This window comes from Mustela erminea, chromosome 20 (assembly GCF_009829155.1).
Source record: "Mustela erminea isolate mMusErm1 chromosome 20, mMusErm1.Pri, whole genome shotgun sequence".
In the NCBI taxonomy this organism is placed as follows: domain Eukaryota; kingdom Metazoa; phylum Chordata; class Mammalia; order Carnivora; family Mustelidae; genus Mustela; species Mustela erminea.
This window is the reverse complement of record NC_045633.1, coordinates 2262501-2284231: the sequence shown is the minus strand read 5'-3', so window position 1 is coordinate 2284231 and position 21731 is coordinate 2262501. Positions and strand designations below refer to the sequence as shown.

Below are 21731 nucleotides of genomic sequence, written 5' to 3'. Positions count from 1 at the left end.
CTGTTTGTTTAAAGGAAAAGCCAACGCCTGGCATTTTTTATTTACCTGAATGTAAACGAGCAATGTGTGAGTCTTTTGCTATGAAGTGTTCACCTTTATGTTAAAGTCATTTCTTCCAGTGCTTTTGGAATATGAAATGGTTCAAGGAAAAAAAATATTTCTGCTCAGTTTTCAAGGAACATAATAATTAGACAAAAGTTCAGCACATCAACATAATTAGAAAGGATTTTAAAGCTGTTCATTTGCTCTTGCTCTCCCCAGAGCAGATATTCAACATTTCCCCGCTTATCCTGTTCATTTGCTTAGTACACTTTCTCAAAGAATTAATAATGCCAAGATGAAATTTAGCCTAGCTTGTCTAAATAATCCCAAACTGCAAAACGGGTGACGGTTGAATTAGTAAGATTTTGTTGAAAGTATGCTGTCAGCATGTCTGGTCTCTTCTGGTCTGGTACGGTATTCACCTGGGCTCCTGGTGATTTGTTCGTTTCTCTTAGTATTTAAAATAAACCAAGCCAAAAATGATGTGAACTAGAACAAAGCAGGCATTCAGCAGGCAAAATAAATGCATTGTCCGTGGAGTCTCTATGTTTGTTCTGTCTTCCTTCCTTCTTTGCACCCATCCTTGAGTTGGATCCAGTTCAGTGATTTTTAGCTTAGAGGAAGTTGACGCTCTATGTTTTGCTTATTCTTCCTTAGGACATTCATTTAGTAAGTCCACATTTCGGTGCCTTCTGTGTGCTGGAATCCAGAGATATCAAGACGAGTTAAGACTGGATCTAAGTGAAGAGTAGATGGGAGTTTATTGTAGTATTCTTTTTTTTTTCTTTTTCTTTTTAAATTAGGCTCCACGCCCGGCACAGAGCCCAACGTGGGGCCTGAACTCACAGCCGTGAGATCAAGACCTGAGCTGCGATCAAGAGTCACATGCTTAACTGACTAAGCCACCCAGGCACCCCTCCTTGTAGTACCTTAAAACTTTCTTTAAGTTGGGGCACCTGGGTCGCTCAGTGGGTTAAAGCCTCAGCCTTCGGCTCAGTTCATGATCCCAGGGTCCGGAGATCGAGCCCCACATCGGACTTTCTGCTCGGCAGGGAGCCTGCTTCCCCCTCCCTCTCTGCCTACTTGTGATCTCTGTCTGTCAAAATAAATAACTAAAATATTAAAAAAAAATTTTTAAAAGCTTTCTTTAAATTGATGTTTTTGAACATTTTTTTCACCTTAAAAAAAAAAAAAAGGAGCAATGTACCAGATTTGAAAATGAACTTTAAACCAGAGGTTACAAATTGGGGGCCTCTAAATGAATCAGCCCACAGTCCATTTCCTTGGTCCATAATGTTTTATTTTTTTCAAATTTTGAACAAGTCATCAGAACATTGAAAAATGGAGGGATTTCTCATAAATACCTTATTGTGGTATTTTCTTAACAAAGATCAATAAAATCTATTAACACCAAATCACAGTTGTGCATGGCAACAGCTTTTTCATAGCTGGAGCCAAATGGAGACCCTCCTCCAACAAGGAGGCACACTTTGCACTTTGCCACAGCACCTCCCTGAATGCCCCTGCCGCGCATTGTATGTGTTCCCTGCCTGGGCCCCAGAGGCATCTGAAGTTACAATCCTGTTCTTGTATTCACTTGGGTGATTTTGGAAATCCCTATGGATTACTGTTGTGCGGCACAATGTGCCGTATATACCTGTTCTCTTCATTTTAATCTGAAAGAAAAAATGGGGGATATATTCTCTGCCCGGAAGAACTTCATAATCTGATGAGAAAGCCAGTCATCAACAGCTAACTCTAATCCCACATTGGATTCCCTAGAAAGTAACATCTGCAAAGGTCTTCCCTTTCTCAAAGCAGCCTGGCTCCCTGCCTGCTTTTGTAAATAAAGATTTATTGGAACACAGCTATGCCCACTTGCATATAAATGCGTACAGTCTATGGATCTCTTCAAGCCTCAGTGGCAAAGGTGATTAGTTGTGGCGGAGACCATATAGTCCATACAGCCAAAACTCTTGACCATCTGGCCCTTTCCTGGAAAAGCTGGCCAGCCCCTGCCATGCAGGATCTGATTTGATTCTTGAGACAACTCCCTACGACACTCAGTGTCATTGGCCCATTTATAGCCCGCAGCCAGCAGAGAGCAGAACTGGGACTCAGCCAATTAACGTGTACGCTCCACAAAGCAGGCATTCAGCAGGCAAAATAAATACGTGGCCCACAGAGTCTCTGTGTGTAGAGTATGTCCTCAAAGACCTGTCTCAAACTTGTCCCCATCCATGTGTGGCCAGGTTGTTAGACTTGGGACGTGAGTCTGTGGGCAAGTCCAGGCCATGAGTCTGGTCGAAGAGCACAGTTCAGAAGGCCCTGCTCTTGCCTACCTCCTTGGCTCCCTCAGGATCTGACCCTGTGGCTGCGCCTCTTCCCAAGTAGGAGAGGGCTGCCAGGAGCAACGTGGTTAGTTGGGAGGAGGAGCTGTCCACAGCTCACTTCATGTAAGAGGAAAGAGGTGTCCATTATCCTCAATGGCACCAGACTGACTGCTGATGAACAGCTTGACCCTTGTAACTTTAATAAGTGGTCGCAATTGCCGTGGTCACAGCCCCTTAAATCTGAGAATTTCCCTGGGAAAGCCATGTGCCTCCCTTCCCCTATCCCTTGGTTGGTCTGCCAGTCTTAAGTCTCACATTTAGATACCCACCTACCTGCCTACCTTCATGTTCAGAGAGGTGTTATGGTGGCCTGAACTGGGTCCACTGATGAGCTTTTCCATATTTAAAAGTTGTGGTTTCTCATAAAAACCTGGATTTGTCAGTCTCTTGATGGAAGGATGCTTTGGCCTATGGGCCTGCATTCCCACAAAGCCCTGGTCCTCCAGCCCTGAATCTTGGTCCCTCTTGACCTTGGACATGTGATGACAGTTTGACCTCTTCTGGCTGATGACATCGGTCAGCAAGTGCCTTTTTCTTGCGTTGAGAATGTTAGCCTAAGCCTATAGACATCTGACATTTCAACCACTGCCCAAGCCAGCTCAGGAAGCTGGCCATTTCTCGTGCACACCATATTCTTTCCCGCCTCCCTCCCTTCCCCTTGCTGTGTTCCCCGGAAGCTGTCTCTTTCAGGTCACTTCCACACTGTGGATTGTGGTGACTGATACCACCTGCAAAGTTAACTCCTCCCACATGGTGGGGTCCCTTGGCCCCCTCATGTATCCTGCTGTGTCCCAGGTACTGGGCTTCATGCCTTTCCTCTTCCTTGGGGACAGAAACCCACTCTTGTTCCTCTGTCTAGCCAGCATTTGGCCCCAGGACTGGCACAGGGAGATGTTCATGAGTGTTTGCTGGGCTAACATTGTAAGTAGGAAAGAGATCAACTGGTTTGTCCCTTTGTGAATTGCTGGCTGGTCTCCATAAAACAGGCAGAGGAAAAGCCCTTGCAGCCAAGCCTACAGGTCAAGCTTCCAGAGATCTCACCTGGCTCCTCTTTCGCTAAGGAGAAAAGCATGGTCCCCCCAGACATTGTCCTTTGGAGTCGTTCGGACCAGTCCTAATAATGTGCCTTCACCTAGCTACCTTCACTACACCCCCAGCCCCTGTTGCAATCCCTCTACTTTGCAGTTAGCGTTCCTGTCCTCCCATTTTTTTCCCCCAGCGGGTTCACCATCGCTCCCACCTCCTGCCTCATTTTTGATTCTGATGCTACCTTGACCACCCTTAGCTGATGGATACTCTGGAGACAGCCCCTGACTTAACATGTCCTTGGGGGATAGGAGGGTTTTTGGTCAATGTAGCACCAGGCCGGAAGTTGGATCACCAACCCATTCAGGGACCACTGCACTCTGTTACAGACTCTGAGTGACTTTGCAATGCAATGTGTGTACATGCCTGTGTGTGTGTGTGTGTGTGTGTGTGTGTGTACGTATGTGCATGTGCATGCATGATCTCTCTCAAGACTCCCAGGCTGTTGAGGGGTGCTTAGGTGGCTCAGTTGGTTAGGTGTCCAACTTTTGGCTTGGGCTCACATCATGATCTTGGGGTCCTGAGATCAAGTCCCGCATTGGCTCGGCGCTCAGCACAGAGTCTGCTTGTCCCTCTCCCTCCTCACTCTCCTCCTCCCCCAACTCACTCAAGCACTCTCTCTCTCAAACAAATAAATAGATAAGATCTTAAAAAGGATCTGAAACTATTTAGATACCTTTTTATGAACCTGCCTGAAATCAAAGATTGATAGTGGCAAAAGAGACTTACCAGATGTAGTCCAGGGAACTTGATAGATTTCGGAACTCTTTAAGGATCCTATGGAAGAAAACAACTATAGAAGCCTGCAGGGGGCACCTGGGTGGCTCAGTCTGTTGGGTGTCTGCCTTTGGTTTGGGTCCGGATTGCTCCCAGCATTGGGCTTCCCTGTCGGGCTCCTTGCTCAGCAGGGAGTCTGCTTCTCACTCTCCCTCTGCCTGTTGCTCCCCCTACTAGTGCACTCTCTCTCTGTCAAATAAATAAGTGAAATCTTTAAAGAAAAGAAGAAGAAGAAGAAGCAGCAGCCTGCAGGGACCAGGCAGGTGATGTAAGTGACTGCAGTGTCCAGGGTGTATTTCATTATGCTGCTTTATGTCCGATTCTTTCAACACCTGTGTACACTTTGCATACCTGGCAATATTCATCAGTTTCATAAAGAACTCGGTTGCCTACTAATTCCTTGCAGTATGTGGCTTCCTCCATCTCTCTGTCATCGGTAGAATAGAGGTAAGAGTAGTCCCACCCCCTGGGGTTATTGTGAAAATTAAAAGCGTTCATTAAAAGCCCTTAGATCAGGACCTGACACGATAAGTCCGTATGTGTTCACTGCCATTAGGATGATGACGATTCTCTTTTGCCGGAGATGTGGCCACTTTCATCTTCACTGTAGGGAAAAACCTCTCAGACCTGCTGATAAACGGCACCTTGGACTTGACCTCAGTGGCAGGGAAGACAACCAGCCAGCAGGGGCTGGGAACCAGAGGATACCATGCCAACTGCCAGGCCACTGTCCTCATCCTCAGACCACTATTGCCAGGCAGGAAGGCAAGTCCTGTGTTGCCAGATTGTTTAGGTTTGCAAAACCATCCAGAGCTCAGGATTTTAAAACGTGTTATCTCCCAAGGTGTGTAAAAAAAAAAAAAAAAAATTTTTTTTTTTTTTTAAACATTATGGAGACCAAACAAATATTTGTGGGGTGGGTTCAGCCAGTGAGTAACTTCCAATCTGGTCTGACCGCTGTCATTTATCAGATGTTGGGGACGCGGCCTGGGGAGTCAACATGCCTGCAGAGGTGGAGGAACAGGTCCAGATCCATTTCTGTCCAGCACCCCACCGCCCCACCCTCCTAATGAGCCCTTGTGGTGGGAAGTCCTGCCTCTTGCATGATTTCAGATGGAGATTTTATTTTAAGCCTGCAAAAAGGCAACCCTGAAAAACCAGGACAGAGGATCAGATTTGCTTCCCAGCTCTCCCCAGCTTCCCGTTGGTGCCCACTAGGTGAGAGCTCATGGAGATCTACTAAGGAGACTCCAGTTCTGAGGCCGCATGACCTTGGGGGGATTAGTTTCTTTATCTCTCGGTGCCTGGACTCTGAATTTATAAAACAGAGATTAATAGTAGGACTTCCTCATAGGGCTGCTATGAGAATCAAAGGAATCCATCTATCTAAAGGCCTTAAAATGGTACCCAGCCCTTAATAGGATCTCAGTAAAAATGAGCTGTCTGAGGAAGGAACGCATCTTTTTCTTTAGGATTCCAAGGCAGCTCATGCATCCTTTCCTATGTTTTCCAGGACTACTTGGCAGCTCCTTGTGGGGGGAGGGAGGAGTGGAAAGCAGATACTCAGAAGACACTTTAATTTGGTTACGCACACGCAGGCTCACAAATGCAGTGTCCACACTTGTTGTGAGTGGGGGGCTGGGTTGGCCTGTGTAGTTGGAATGGGTTTGGGAACTTGTATGACGGATACAGAGGTCTACCAAAGTACATTTTAGCCTGAGAAGCATGCTGTCACATAAGCCACTGATTAGATTACAGAAGTGTGGCATTTTCTTATCTTTACTGTTTCAAATGAAAAAAAAATCAATATTTTCCAATTATCTCCAGTGGTGTATTAAACTCACTTTGTCATATTTCATTTCACCATCTGAGAAAGAGCAGGGGGATAGGGTCAGGAAAATACATCGTGAGAGAAGATGAAGTCTTCATAGCAGTTCATACTCATGCCTCCAGTCCTCCGGGCATTGTCCATTCAAAAATTCGGTCATTCATTCATTCACAGATTCCGGAAATGTCTCTGATAGCCATTCCATTCCAGGCACTGTTCCTGGTATGGGAAATTCAGGGATTAAAACAAAGCCAAACAATGACCATTTCTGGGGCAGGGGGTGCAGGGGGAGACAGGCCACAACTACATTAACAGGAAAAAGATCAGATAGGGGCTGTGCAGAGGGTAAAAAGTAGGGAGGGTGGTGTGCCAGTTAGTCCTCTCGGAAGAAGGAGCTCCCTTCAGGCTGAGTGAGATCTGACTGGTAAGAAGGAGCTAACAGGGGAGGACCCTGAGGACAAAGGACCCGGTGCAGGAAGGAATCGTGAGTCCAAAGAGCAGAGGAAAGAGTAGCGGGCTGCAGGTGTGCGTGGTGTGGATGTGAGCATGCGCAAGTGGAGAGCAAGCCGTGCAGAGGGAAACGCACTGGAGGGTTGAGCAGGCAAGGGATATAATCTCATTTTTAGTTGGCTGCCATGGGAAAAGCCCAAGAATAACAGAGACAGGACTCTTGCTCGGTGGCTCTTTGATGATCAAGGGCCTCGCAGAGCGGTGATGGGGAGGAAGGAAAGGTTCCGGAAGCATTTGGGGACCAGAGTCCAAAAGAACCTGCTGAGGTCCATGAACACACAGCCAGCCGTTTATGGGGGAGTGAGCCACTCACTGCTAAGCACCTACTATGTGCAGGGTCCTGTTCTAAGCTTTTCACGGGTACTATCTTAATGCCGACCACAGACTGAAATGGAATCGTGCTATCAGGGTTTCCAAACAGGTACTGAGAAGCTGAGCCAGACAGGCTGACCCACCGCCTACCCTCTCTGCCGCCGCACAGCATTGTCCCCAGGCTCTCATGTAATTATGAAGTCAGCCGCAGAATGCATGGCTAAGCATTTTTAGAAATGCACAAGCAAATGCACGTAACAGTGTGCAGGTTATAAATAACCATTTCTAGCTGCCAGCTGCTGTTTGGGTTTGGAGAGGAAAAGAGGATCTTAGCATGACTTGTTTATCTCAGGTAATTTGGCAGTAAACTGGGCTCCGGGAATTTGAGTTACACAGAAAATGCAAAGGAAGAGTGACAGGGATATTGTTTTGGGCTTTCAGAAGACAGAATGTGACTTAAAGTCCCCAGAACCAGCCTGGAGGCGTGCATGGGGAATTGGAAGGAATCTGGAAGTGTCGCAGAGTCCATGTTTACCTGTCTTCCAAACAGTCACGCTTTTTGTCTAACAGATTTCTGTTACAATGATGAGATTCCCTTAAAGGGCTCTCCCCGCTTCGCTGCAAAAATGGTCCGTGGCATCAAAGTAGCCTTCTGCCTAGTTGCCTATTCGGTTAGAATCTAGAAGCCTGCTTTGTTGGATCTGTAGAGAACTTTAAAAAACTTTTTTTTTTAGCTACTTGTCAGTATTTAAAACTTAGAAACTTTCTCCTAATACTGGTCTTCTCTAGAAAAATCCGATCCCATGAGACTGGGCCCATATTCCTGCGTGGAAACTGGCAGCTGGCGTCAAATAGTGATTCCCCGGGGCCACCTGGGTGGCTCAGTCAGTTAAGCCTCATTCTTGATTTTTGGCTGGGGTCGTGTTCAACAGCAGCACCAAATAGTGATTCCCCTCAGGCTGGACAGGAGCTCCCCAGGCTGCTGTGTCCCCGCCCTGCCACCTTATGTGCCACGGGTGTCTTTGCAAAGGCTGCAGGTGGAAGTCCAGGAAGCTGGGCTGGGGCTAAAGACCTGTGGGGCTGGGGTGGTAATGACAGTGGGGCTGGGGTGCTCGCGTTCCTGCACTTGGCACGAGGGGACGCTGGTAGCGATCAGGGTCTAGGAACACTGGATTAGCCGCCAGACTGACGGCGTGTTAATCCCATTCTTCCCCTTCCTTGCTCTGACCTTGGGCAGGTTGTGTTGTTGTGCCTAATAGGGAGTCCTGAGAGCTGTCACCTGGGGAAGGAGCTCCAGGGGTAGGTGCTCAGAAAGCACGAGGAAACCACGATTTCCAGACAGCCGGTCCAGACAGGTCTCAGTGTCCCTTTCCTTGTTCCTCCTTCCTTTTTCCTTTCTCATCTTGTCTGGCCATCTCATGCAAACTTTGCCCTTAAATAAAGGAGCAGGTTACCAATAGTGTATTGGCTTAGCCAAGAAACCGTTGTTCCAATTTCCAGAAACCATATTTTGTCATCATTTCATTCTTCTCTTTCACGCATCGTGGATCAATCTCTTGAAAGAAGACAGTTTGTCTTCCCAAGATACTGTGTTGTCTTTTCGGCAAGCTTTGGGGTGCTGAGGTTCGCAGAGGCTACTCTCTCTCCCTCTGGCTGACTCCCCCTTCTTGGGTTCCCTGATGGGAACAATCTACATTTTCCATTGTATTTTTTTAAAAATTTTGCATCTACCTTTGGACATTTAATATTTTAAGTTTCTTTTTATTTTTCCAAAAGGAAATAGGTCCATGTACATCATTCAAAAATAAAAAAATATAAAAAGGAACAGTGATTTCTTGTCTTTGTACATGTAGCTCTGGGTGGTTCTTCAAATAGGATGGGTGTGAGTATTTATTCTTATTTTCCTCTTAGACAAAAGATCGCATAGTTCGTATACTTTCTGCCTATCAATTTTTTCCTTATGTACAAGGAGCTTGTCCATTCTTTTTTCCAGCTTCCCAGTATTCTGTGCCATTGTGTGGATTCGCCGTATTTATTCATCCAGCCCCTACTGCCAGACCTACGGGTCATTTGCAACATTTGTTATTGCAGATTGTGATACAGTGAATACCTTTGCACGTCCATTTCCTCTTTGTAGAGGTAATTCTTTGCAGCGGATTCCTGGAAGTGCTATTGCTGGCCCAAAAGGAAAATGCACCTAGACTTCTAAGGATATTGTCAAAATACCTTCCAAAGGTGTTTTATATCCATATACACACCCAAAGTGTCATTCTGCACTTCCCCTCTCCTCAGTGCTCCAAAGTGCCAGCTTCCTAGCTCTTGCAAACAGTATGTTGTCAAACCTCTGATTTTTGCCAGTCCGATTAGTGAGATTAAGTGGTATTTCAGTGGGATATTTGACATTTAAATTAAATTCCACAGATATATAAAATGAGAGCAATATAAGCTCTCCTGTTTGGACAACAGAAGAAATAAGCTCATTTTTGTGACCTCATGGCTCTACCATCCCCCCAGTGGAGAGAAACAAGTTCTTTGTTCAAAGCTCCTTTGTGGCGGGGAGGTCCCAGCATGGGCCCTCTCTGCCGGCAGGATTTCCACTGGATTTATTCTCCAAAGCCCAACCCTTCCTGCCAAGGCTGAGCATTTCACCTGAGCAGACAGGAGTGAGCGTCTAATGCCAAGCCTGCCTTACCACTCTTGGCATCTTACGGCATTTACCCGGCTGCTGGCACGCCATCTTCTTTGATCATTGGGAAATCATTTTCATCCAACCCCTTTACTAATTGCTCTAGCAGTCCAAAGTACATTGAAAAGCTGCATCACAGAAAGAATTGCTTATATCAGACTCCCTCCCAGGTCCGTTCTCGTGGGCTTGTACTGGTCTTTAACGCCCTGATTAAGGATCCGTGTGGCCTGGTGGTTAGGGTTGAAGGTTCTGGAGCCAGACTGCTCAGCTGCAGATCAGTCTCCTCTGCTCACTAGCTCGGGTGATTAGGGCAGATTTTCTAGCCTCTTTGGGTCTCAGTGACTGCATCTGACAAGCGGGATAATAGTGCCTATTTCTTGGGTAGTTGAGAGGAGTACATGGGTTGATTTGTTGACTTAGCCTGGAGCTCAGTGCCTGGCACAGAGTAAACCCGACTTAAGTTGAGCTCACATGATAATCACAATGATTAATATGATTGTGATGGTGATGATGTTAGTGAAGATAGCCATTGGAGCACAGGGAGCCCTGTCACTTACAAGCTACGTTTCTGTGACCTTGAAAAAGCAGTTCAATCACCCCCTTAAAGTTTGCTTCTCATTTCTTCCTTGCTCATACCAGCGGGATAGTACTGTCCATCTAGAGCAAGAGTCAGCAGACTACAGCCTGGGAGCGAAATCCAGCTTGCCGCCTGTGTTTGTGAATAAAGTTTTATTGGAACACAGCGGCCCCCATTTGTTTACATATAGTCTAGTGCTGCTCTTGCAACATGATGGCCGAGTCAAGTAGTTGCACCAGAGACTTTATGATTTAATGAACTTACGGCCTATAAGGTAAAAAATATTTATTCTCAGGGGCACCTGGGTGGCTCAGTCGGTTAGGCATCTGCTTTCGGCTCAGGTCATGATCTCAAGAGTCCTGGGATCGAGCCTTGCATGGGGCTCTCCGCTCAGCAGTGAGTCTGTCCCTCTCTCTCCCTTTGTGATCTCTCTTGCTTTTGCTCTCTTCGATAAATAAATAAAATCTTAAAAAATATAAAAATAAAAAATATTTACTCTCTGGCCTTTTACAGGACAAGTTCACTCTTCTTCTACCCTTATAGGAAAAACAGAGGGAGTAATCACCGTGTGAATAACTTAGTTAGAAATACTGCACAATGATATGCATATGTATTTGCATACATTTCCATATGCACCAAATATTTCACATGTGGAGTAGACTATAGCAATGGTTAGAAAAGGCTGTGTCCAGGGCGCCTGGGTGGCTCAGTCATCAAGCATCCGCCTTGGGCTCAGGTCATGATCCCAGGGTCCTGGGATGGAGCCCCGCATCGGGCTCCCTGCTCAGCGGGAAACCTGCTTCTCCCTCTCCCACTCTCCCTGCTTGTGTTCCCTCTCTCGCTGTGTGACTGTCAAATAAATAAATAAAACTTTAAAAAAAAAAAACTCTTTAAAAAACAACAACAATAACAAAAATAATAATAAATTTTTAAAAGGCTGTATCCTGTGGACTGTACTTAATAGGAGATTTAGGGCTCTGTTAAGAGTAATTCTGATGCTGATTTTCCCAGCCTGATGGTTTCAGATGCAGAGGAAGACTCCCCGCCCCTCTGAAGGGTAGCCCTGAGTGTTATGGTCTACATCTAGAGCAAAGTAAAACCAAACGGTCAGAATATTCTAACCACTGAAAATAAGTCCAAAATGCAGATAAAATTTCTGAAGTCCTGCATGGGAGAATATTATACGCCTTCGTGTCTTTTTCATTTCTGGGGTGTTTTTTCCCCCGTTCCCAGGCACATGTCTGTTTTATAATGTGAGGTCCACATCTATCACTTACATTTGGCCTTATTTACCGTCTCATGGCAAAAAATGACAGGTCACCTTGCAAAATGCAGGGGGAACACCTCAATTTTGCAAGCGACATCTTTTGATACTAATGTCAGCTTCTCCCACCTCCCTCCCTGAGCGTCGTGAGAACACGATGAGATCTAAGTAGGAGGGTATTTCGAGACGCTGCAGTAGACAGGTCCGGTGTAAACACGTTCTTTCTGTCCTTGGCAGGAAGGAGCAGCCTCCACGCAGAGCTACAGGGAGCAGAAGGGGCTCAGTGGTGTGAGGACTGGGTGTTAGATTACAAGTGTGCGTAATTAGCCTGGGTTATCTTCATTGGACAATAAGCCAGTTATTTTCCAATTTAATGAATAAGCAGCTTCTAATGAACTCTGGTAGAGAGATTTGCGTTCCAATTTCAGTAGTTAAGTTTTGTGTTCTTTGTATTAATGGGTTGTTTTTATGGCCCATCTTAATGTTTTTCTTACTGTTCTCCATTGGTGTAACAGAATTTTAGGGATACAAAGCAACTCCCGAGGTGATTCACCCTGTCTTTTAAAATAAAAATAAAAATTAAAAAATAGGAAGAAAATATGGCCCAGAAGGATCCTGGGGGATCCTGTGACTTATCTACAATCTCATAACTGGTCAGCTGTCCACTGGACCATGTCCCTAAGTTTGTGTCTAACCAGCACCAGAAGGGCTGCAGCCAGACTCTGGGAACTGCCGTGTTTGCCCCTGGACTAGCTCTGCTTTCCTTCTTCCTGGTTTTGTTCTGGGGGCTCTCTCCCTGCTGGCATCTTACTTACCTAAGCACTGCCTCTGCTGGTAGAACGCTCTGGTCTGACCCCTGGTCTCCAAGCCTCCCTGTCACCTTCCAGCTCCAGGCCAATCTCCTGGCTCCCAGCCCTGCCGTGTGTGGCCTACGACCCGGTATGCCATCCTCTCTGGTCGGCCTTACAGCCTACAGTGAGTCCCTGCGCTGACAGCTTAGACCAAGGGCAGTCAAGGGTTTCTGGGAGTGGCCGCCCTGGTTCCTCCCTCCAGAGCATCGGGGGTCAGGAGGTGGGATAAAATGGATCCAACAGCCCAGATCCCCTGGTCCTTAATTTTGGGCCTTCTTCTTAGTTTTTTAAATTAATAAACCTTATTTTTTAGAGCAATTTTAGGTCCATGGCAAAGTTGGGTAGAAAGTACAGCGTGTTTTCGTAGACCCTCCCTGTCTGCACACAGTACAACCTTTCCCCACTGCTGGCATCCAGCATCTCAGTGGTACGTTAAGTGGGTATCTGTGGAACGCAATGACAGATCAGTTTCAGGTCACTTTGCTCCTCCTGGGCATTCTCGGTAGTCTGTCCCCCAACGAGTTTCAAATTCTGTCTTTCGAAATGAATTTCAAATTCCAGTTGACTGCAGTTGGGTTACTGAGGTTGGGGTCCTGTACAGCCTTGGAGCTCCCCTCCGAGGACAGGGACGAAAGGGAGAGAGAAGGAGGCAGCTTAGGGTGTCTTATGAGCTGAGCAGATAACCCAAAGGACATCTACTCTACCATGATCCTTTATAATCCAAGGTCTCCTCTAAGTTCTCTGGCTGCCTCTTTTCCAAATCCTTTATTAATATCGGCCCTAAATTCTGGCAATTGCCAGAGGTTCATCATCGCTTTTCCCCTTATTCTCACTTTCTTGGAAAGAGTGTCCTCCTTTGACCGGTGCTTCATCACCGGCTGTGAGGTCCCCCACCCTCTGCCCCCCACACCCATGTAGACTTACTGGCAGTCACCACATCCAGAGACAAACATCTTTCCTCCGAGACTCAGTCCCCGCTTCTTGCCTCTTGATAAGTCATTGCTAAGTCTTTTTGCTCCTGCTTTGGAACATTCTTGGGTAATGGGACGTGTGGTACTGATTTTCTCACAAATAGCCACCTGGGAGGAAAGCTGGGTAATTTGGAAGACACATGGGCAAGGCGCAGAGGTCCCCATGTTGCCTTTTAAAACCAAGGCAATCCATTAATTTTCCATCAAGGAATCCTTTTGTGATGGACACTTGCATAAAAGTTGTGAAAACTGCATTTGGAACAGCATATTTAAACCATATGATGTTGAGCTGTTGAATTTATGCATACTTTCAAATGTTAGTCTTCCAGTTTTCTAAGAAAAGCAACATTCTCTCTGAAATTGCCCATTATATAGGAAATGTGGGTGATTACTGCTAATTCACATCTGTACCATCACCTAGATAGCGAGTTTGGGGGTTTGGTGAAGCCCACTGGTGTGCACTGATCAAAGGTTATGTGTATGCACACTGTGGAAGGCATTTTTGTGGAAGGCATTTTATATAATTCCAAACAATTTAATAAAAATGTAATTCGACTGGGAAATCTTCCGTCGGCCCTGGCAGAGTGCAGATAATGTTCCAGATTAAAGAGCTGAGGCTTTGTTCGTTACAGTCAAACGACGCGAGTGTGTGAATTACCATTTCCTTGCCGTTGGTCTATTTCAAGAGTATGGCATTTTCCCACTATAATAATAGGCTACATTTTCTTAAAATCATTTGATTATGATTGGTCCCGTCTATTCAGTTTGCAAATAAAAAGCTTTTGTGGTGATAAACTAGCTGCTTTAAAATAGCCTTCATCTCTGGTTCTGCTTTTGAACTGCTACAGGTCAGACTCTGCGAAAGGCTGACAGAAGCCGGTCGTGCTCGCGGGAGAAAAAGGAGGTAAATGTGTCACTGGTGAGGGTGGGTGGGCGGCAGCTTTGTTTGAAGGGGGCCTTCCGGTGAGTAAGAACGCCTGGATCTCCTGCTTGTCCCTCTCGGAGTCTCCAGCTTGAATCCTGGTCCGGAAGATATCTGGCACCTTGAGGTCTCAACCAGAGTGTCACTGGTAGTAACAGTCTCTTGGGAAGTGTATCAGTTAGCTTTGTCTGTGTAACAAATTAAACCCATGTTTTAGGGATGTCAGCAACAGTGCTTTTAGGTCATGATTTTGTGGGTCGGCAACGTGGGCTCAGCAGTTCTGATTTCAGCCGGGCTCACTGTGCCTTTGCAGTGAGGATTATGTCACCTTGAGGATGGGAATACCAGAGCTTCAACTCTCTTTTAGTGCTTTCTCATCCACCAGCCAGCCAGCCAGCTTTGTTCTTCTGGGGGTTCAGGGGGTCAAGAGCATGAAGAGCGGAAGCTGTAGCCCCTCTTGAGCCTTGGGCTTGGAACCCAACAGCATGGTGTCCCTTCTGCCAACTTGGTTTTCTTTAAAGCAAGTCACACGGTCAGGCCAGGTTGGAGGGGTGGGGAAGTAGGCCTCACCTCTGCATGGGAAATCTACAAATACCGCGGCCATTCTTGAAACCTGCCGCACTGAGCCCACCTGCCCTGCGCCCGGCAGAGGGGATGAGAGGGACACAGCCCCGATCTCATGGTGGGTGCCGTATAGATGGAAGGGATGTGCAGTGGGGTCATCATAACGCCGTGTGAGAAGCACAAAGAGAGTGGAATTTCAGTACAGAAAAGGGCTCACCTGACTCTGCCAGTGATCTCCAGAAAGGCAGGCAGAAAAGCCGATATGCAGTCTGCCTCTTTAGAATGAGCAGCAGTTTTTCAAGCCAAGTGAAGAGCATGGTCAAAGTCAAAGTCAGACACAGATAAGGAAGGTTGCAAGATTACTGAGCCGATGGGGTGCCTGGGTGGCTCAGTGAGTTAAAGCCTCTGCCTTCAACTTGGGTCATGATCCCAGGGTACTGGGATCGAGCCCCACATCGGGCTCTCTGCTCAGTGGGGAACCTGCTTCCTCATCTCTCTCTGCCTGCCTCTCTGCCCACTTGTGATCTCTGTCTGTCAAATAAATAAAATCTTAAAAAAAAAAAAAAAAAGATTACTGAGCCGGAGGGTACAAAGTAGAAGCAAGGACCCAGACGGTACCTCAGGGCCCTCGGATCCAGTCTCAAGCTCCCCAGAGTTTGTATTGGAGTCGTATGTAGCCACAGATGGGTGTAGGGGAACCGTGCGAAGGCATGAGGCTCATCTTAAGTATTGACCAAATCTTGAAATTCGTCCTGTGTCCTCTGAGTTGGCCTCATCCTCAGCCAAGTGAAGCAGGTTGGGGTTGGACCGCAAAGGGCCGTGGGAGCTTTGCAGTGGCTGTCATCTTGTCCCCTCTTGTCTCCTTTCTCAGCTGTAGCCAGAACAGCCGGCGTGGGTTTCCTTTTTATTTAAGCCACCCGCCAGGGACGAGGGCTAGGACCTTGGTGCTGCTGAAAACATCTAGCTGTCAGCCCTGATGGCCATTCTAGAAACTGAACCAGAGTGAATTCTGTCACTCCTTCCTGGTAGGAACATTTTTCTGGAAGCAGGAGCTGGTGTGCGTATCTCCCACAAAGTCCTTCCAGGGTCTTGGAACAGGAGTGAGCATAGGCCCCAGCAAGCTCCCAGCCCCCCTTGATCAAGTGACTTAGTGTGGGCTCCCCCAAAACCAGGAATGAAGTATTTCAACCTAACCGAGGCTTTCGGTCACAGAGTAACATCACGGCATTTATCCACCTGAAGACGTTGGCTGGAAATCGACAAAACAGGGCAGCAGGAAAGGAGATACTCAGGTCCCCCTCTGTCTTTCTCCTTGGCAACAAGGACTCCCTGATTGCTGCTTTCCTGGCTCCTCCCATCATGCCGGTTGCCCGAGAGCACTTCATCTCCCTTCTGCAAAGAGAGTGGAGATGTTTATCACAATTTCTAAGTTTCACCCCAAAAGAGATTCAAATGCTTTCAGGCCTTTCTGGAAAAGATGGTGCGGACTCTTTAAAAAAACAGGGCTTTTGTTTGGTTAGAGAATCAAGAGACGGAGATAGCAAGCTGCCAGGATGCTCATCTTGATCTATGAGAACATGCTTTTCCTGCCCACTTCCTCTCCTGCAACCCGCACCCCCATCACCTGTGAAATCTGTATTTCCTGAGACTCGTACCTAACGCAGGATGCTAGGTAGAGATCAGACTCTGTCACCATGAAAGGCAAGGGGAAGACGAGCTCGTTGGAACAGACAGACAGGTGCCTTATGCTGCTTCGGTGGTGAGGTGACACGGGCCTGGTCGCACCAGGGCGGGTGAACGTGCTGTTTCCTTCCTGGGTCGGGACTGGGTAGTTCTCCATGTGGTCCTGAGCCAACCCGGCAAGGGGAGGAGAGAAGGCTATCCACAGTGAGCTCAGCAGGCCAAATTCAGCCCCAAGATGTGTTTTATTTGGCCCAGACCCTATTCCATTAAAAAAAAAAATTAGCTGTCCACATTTACAATTTGCGCATTAAAATGTGCACTTCTGGCTTCTTTGATAAAATGCAGAATGACAGCAGAGGCCTTATTCCCGTGAAGCAATGCTGGGCCTGGCTGGTGGGGGGGCTCCATTCTGCCGTCCCTGCCCTCCACACACACACACACACACACACACACACCTGCTGAGCAGCAGACAGCTGTCAGCAACCGCACTGTGACCAGCCCTATGCCAAGGGCTTTGTTTCGGTGGTCGAAAACATTGCTGCCCGTTAGAGTCACCCTGGAGCTTTTTACATACCCTGAAGTTTAGGCGTTTTTCCAGACCAGTTAAATCCGCATCTTTTGGGGTGGGACACCCCCCCCCCCCACACCCCAAGCCACAGGTGAGAACCAGTGCTTGGTCCGTATGAAGTAACCCCTGGCTCTCTGGCTCTCAGCTCGGGTCCTGCCCTGAGCAGTGCATGCCTGCACGGCCCCGAGACACCCCAGTTCTCAAGGCCTCCCACAGACACAGATGAACCCCCATCAGGTGCTGGAGGAGGGAGAGCTTCCAGGGCTTCCTGGAAGAGCCCCGTAAAGCGAGGCTTTGGAAGAGCCCCGGTCCTTTCAGAAACAGGCGTCCGATGGTTTACCTGAAGCCGGTAGGTACTTTCCATTTAGCTGGTAAAAGTATGCTTGGCCTTGTCTCTAACAAGTATTCGTGGTTTCTGCCTGTGGAGATTATATAGTGTTTATGGCCCTTGGTCTTGAATTATTCATGATTTTGAAATTGTGGTCATTGTAGTTTACTCAAAAATCATTAGGAAGTAAATTTATCACACAGTGTTTAAAAACGTGGAAAAGAAATCCACAAAGGAGGAAAAAGATCTGTGTTCATCAGCCCCCCAGCATCCATCCTATTGCCCATGGCACTGTGGGGCTCACGGCCATGGCACTGGGGACAGCACAGAGCTGCTCGGGCCGCACGAGACGGAGTTCCCTCAGTGTACTCCTGCCTCAGGTCCCGGTCATCTGACCTTGGCTGATTCTCTTGACCCCTCTCACTGCCTTTTGAGATTTCTGTTTACTAGGCAGTAATGCGTTAAAGTACCCCGCACAGTACCAGACCCGTAGTGAGCATTCCATAAATGTTAGTTGTTACATTATTTTAGTCATTTCTTAGCATGTCTAATATTTAACAGAGAGGTATTCGTGTCCTTGGACAGAGAAGGTGCCCGATGGTACTTCCTGCTGAAGGGATGTCCCTTGCTCCAGCTGCACTGGGAGCTGGTTCCATCCTTCCAGTCTCCTGGCTGTACGCCCCAGGCAGGCTCGATCCCGCGCCCCTACTCTGAACCAGTCTGAGAGTCTCCAGTGATAATGGACTGCCTTCCTTTGCAGCTGATTGGAGATTCTGAAAAATGCTCTTAACAGCACACTGATCTGCTGAGCTCACTTTGTAAAGGACTGCAAAAGTCGTTTAACTCAACCACCAAGAAAATGTTACGCTTTCCCTTTGCATGCACGTACAAGCACACACACTTGGACACATGGACACATGGACACTGGCGCGTGCGCCCACACACACACGCACGCACACACACACACACAAGTACTTCCTGCTGTTAAGCAAAGTCTTTCATTGCAAGGACTAGAGACTCCTTCCATCTTTGCCATGCAAAAGAGGAGCTGGAGATCACAGTGGAGGGAATCCAGGATTCCGGCTGCCTCCAGGGATGGGGAAGGCCCGATGACTCTCTCTACCATCTCGAACATGCCGCCACTCTGCTCTGCTCTGTCACGAACATGCCGCCACTCTGCTCTGCTCTGTCACGAACATGCCGCCGCTCTTCTCTGCTCTGTGCACCTCGTCGCTGTCTTGCTCTTCCCTCTCCTCCCGTCTCCCAGTTCAGACGCAGAGAGTCTAGTCTGATTGACCAGGTAGTCAGTACCAAAGGATATTTGGGGGACACAGTGCTCCTGCTGTCAGTGCCGCGGAGGCCCTCTCAAGAAGCAGACGCAGTAAGCAATGGCTGGTGTGTCCTTCGAGAAATCTTGCGTAGACATGCAGCTATGCAGAACAGATCTGTCCCTCTTTGTCCCCGTGATAGCACAACAACACATGACACCTTTTCCTTGGATTTTTTTTTTTCCACGTAATTCCGTGTTTTGGAGAGCATTCCATACGGACATGTGCTCGGACGTCATCCGTTCCTGTCTGTTGCTGCGTAGTGCTCCACTGTGAATTCACGGAAGCACAGTCCTTTCTCTGAAACCCTTGGGGCCAAATGTGTTTCGCTGTTTTAGAATTTAGAAAGTAACACCATCCAGTGTGGCCCGGGACAACACCCTATGATCAAACTCATTAACACATCTGCAGGGAAATATGATTATTCGTACTAAGTAGGATAAACAAAGGTTGTAAATTTCGTGTCAGTTCTGATCTGATCTGGTCTGGTTCTGATACCAAATAACGCATGTAAGGGAGTGTGGACCTGTCCGTAGATAATGTTACCGTTCCTGGTGGACAGCTCTCGAGGCTGTTAAGAGAATTTGCTAGCAGAAGCGCACTTTAAAGAATACCCTCGAGCAGACATCTTTGTGCACATGTCCAAAGCTGAAATTCTTAAAAGTAGAATGACTGACTCAAAGAGTTGCTCTTTTTAAAAACGGACATTGCCACTTGGTCTCCCAACAGCACGAGAGAGGCAAAGCTTTTGTTCCAGGCCGCCCTATAGCATGCTAACCACAGTGAAGTGTGGCTGTCCACCCCAGGACCACAGGGGCCACTCCCATATGCTCTCCAGTCCGCTTTTCTCAGGAGGGAGTAGGAGCAGGGCAGCTGTCCGGAGAAGGACTGGGAGGCATGTCCAGCACCTCGATTTCTAAAAGCCATTTTTCCTGGGCCCTTGGCTCTGAGCACCTTGCTTGACGGGTTGCCAGAGCACCAGTGGGACTAGCGACTTGGAAGTTTCAGACTCTGCTGGCGTGCAGTGAAGAGACCCTTCCCCTTTCTCATTTCCGATTCCAGGCTTCTTGCCACTTCAGCTTTCTGGGGAATAGAGCATTGGCCCTCCATATTTACAGATCTCAACCCCTTATTTAAAAATTTTTAAAAATTCTTTAAAAAGTAAAAAAAAATTTTTTTTGAAAAATAAGAAGAAGAAGAAGAAGCGTGGGGGAGGAAAAAAAAATACAGCAATGCAGGCTGTTAGCCCTATATTACAAGAGCCTGTCCAGTGTGACAGCTGACATTCCAAATCCGTACTTTTCCTGGAATGAAAGCTTTTAGTTCACATTTCTGGGCAGAGAAGGACTAAATCCATTTTTCATCCAGTTGCCAACCACATTCCCCATGGCAAAGTTACAACTGTCAGTCTTTTGGCCCCGTGAGGTCTTGGTCTCTGCAGCTCTGAGGGTTTGGAAGTGGTGGAGCCTTCATGCCACCGACAACTTCTGATCACTCCAGGGCAAACAAGTCATGTGGTGGGGCTCAAAGCCACTTAGCAAAGTAGGGGATCCTGGGAACCCTGGAGCCAAGTGGCCTAGATTCTTAGCCTACCCACCCCATCATTCAGGCCCGTTGCCTGTCCTGCCTGTGAGTTGACTTTCTCTTCTAAGGAGTAGGGATCATAGAAAGCCTGCATCGGAGGGTCCTAGGAAGAACTCAGTGATTTAATATGTGTAAAGTCCTGGCAAGAGTGCTTGGCACGGACTAGGAGCTCAGTAAATGTTGTGTGCTGTAATTTAGGACTGGCAAGGGCAAAGTCACCTGTTTATTTAGAAAGCTCATCCCTTCAGAGTCAGAGGTGGTTGAGAGGTCTTACCACGGAAAAACAGGCCACAGGTGGGCCGGTGTTCCTCACGCCTTTGTGGGTGATGGAAACTCATTGCACCAAATGGCCAGCCTACTCTGAGACCCCCACAGTCAGGCCAGGAGCCCAGGAGACATGTCCACAGATACAGTGCCCATAACCCACATTTGACAGCAGGGCTAAGATACGAGCCTCGGAAAGCAAAGAGAATCAATTTCTGATAAAATGCCAGGAAGGAGATTGACGCGTTGGAAACCTTTCTGGTATCAGCTTAGCTTCCAGCACAAGATTAAACTCTAGGAAAAACCCATCAGAGAGCCGCAATTTGTGACCAGAAAGAGATAATGTTGACAGCTTCCCCTTCCTGGGTCTGTTTTGGGTAAACAATGTGCCCTTCAAAAGAGCTTCATCAAAGTTTTCTCTATTTCCAGATCTGAGGCATGAAATTGCCTTGAAAATGTCTCCCTCTACCTCCCCACCCCCAGATTCACTTTGTGGAATACAGAATGTGGTTAGAAATGAGAATGATGCTAAGAGAAGGAGCTTCCTGTGAATGCCTCTTGAAAGGCATGTGTGCTGGGGGAAAAGGGCCTGTGGACACTTCTGGAAGAGCAGGACAGGGGCCATGTCAGTGCCAGGCCACGTGGGCTCCAGCCACCACTGCTGCCCGTGGGTACACTTACTATCCCCTCGCTGGGCCTCCATTTCCTCTGTGTCCCCCACTCTGACAAGAGCCGTTGGTTCTGTGACCCCCACTTTCTCCGGGTTCACAGGCTGTCTCTCAGACATTCAAGCGATAGGAGCCTTCCTCGAACTAGCTTCAGCCAGAAAGGGACTTCAGGTGCCTCACCTAGCTGAAAAGTTCAGGGGCGGACCACACCAGGCATGGCTGGAGACATGTTCTCGTTCAGTCCCTCCAGATTGATCCAAGCCCGCCCTCCCCGCCTCCCCCAGCAGGCTGTTCCATCTCAGAGCAAGCTGGCCACCAGTCGCCCCAGGTTCACTTCATAGAAGCAGGAAGACACGTTGGGGGGAGGGGTACAGGGGCTGGAGCCAGAAGGTCTGGGGTTGAATCCCAGCTCCTCACTTACTGTGTATTCACCCGCGGGCCTTGGTTTCTTCGTACGTAGAGTGGGGATGCTAGCGGCACCCTCCTCATCGTGTCTTCAGGGGACACTGCTTCACTCAAAGCAGG

At 47.7% G+C, this 21731-nt stretch overlaps 1 protein-coding gene across 3 annotated transcripts in view; it reads left to right on the top strand.

The window, feature by feature from the left end:
• The window catches only part of KIAA0556 (KIAA0556 ortholog), a 172712-nt gene that overhangs the window by 4421 nt on the left and 146560 nt on the right, over positions 1–21731 (top strand). For all 3 annotated transcript variants that reach the window (XM_032328072.1, XM_032328073.1, XM_032328074.1), the window contains exon 2: positions 14146–14201. In XM_032328072.1, the coding sequence (XP_032183963.1) occupies positions 14146–14201 (56 nt within the window). The remainder of the gene's footprint in view (positions 1–14145; positions 14202–21731) is intronic.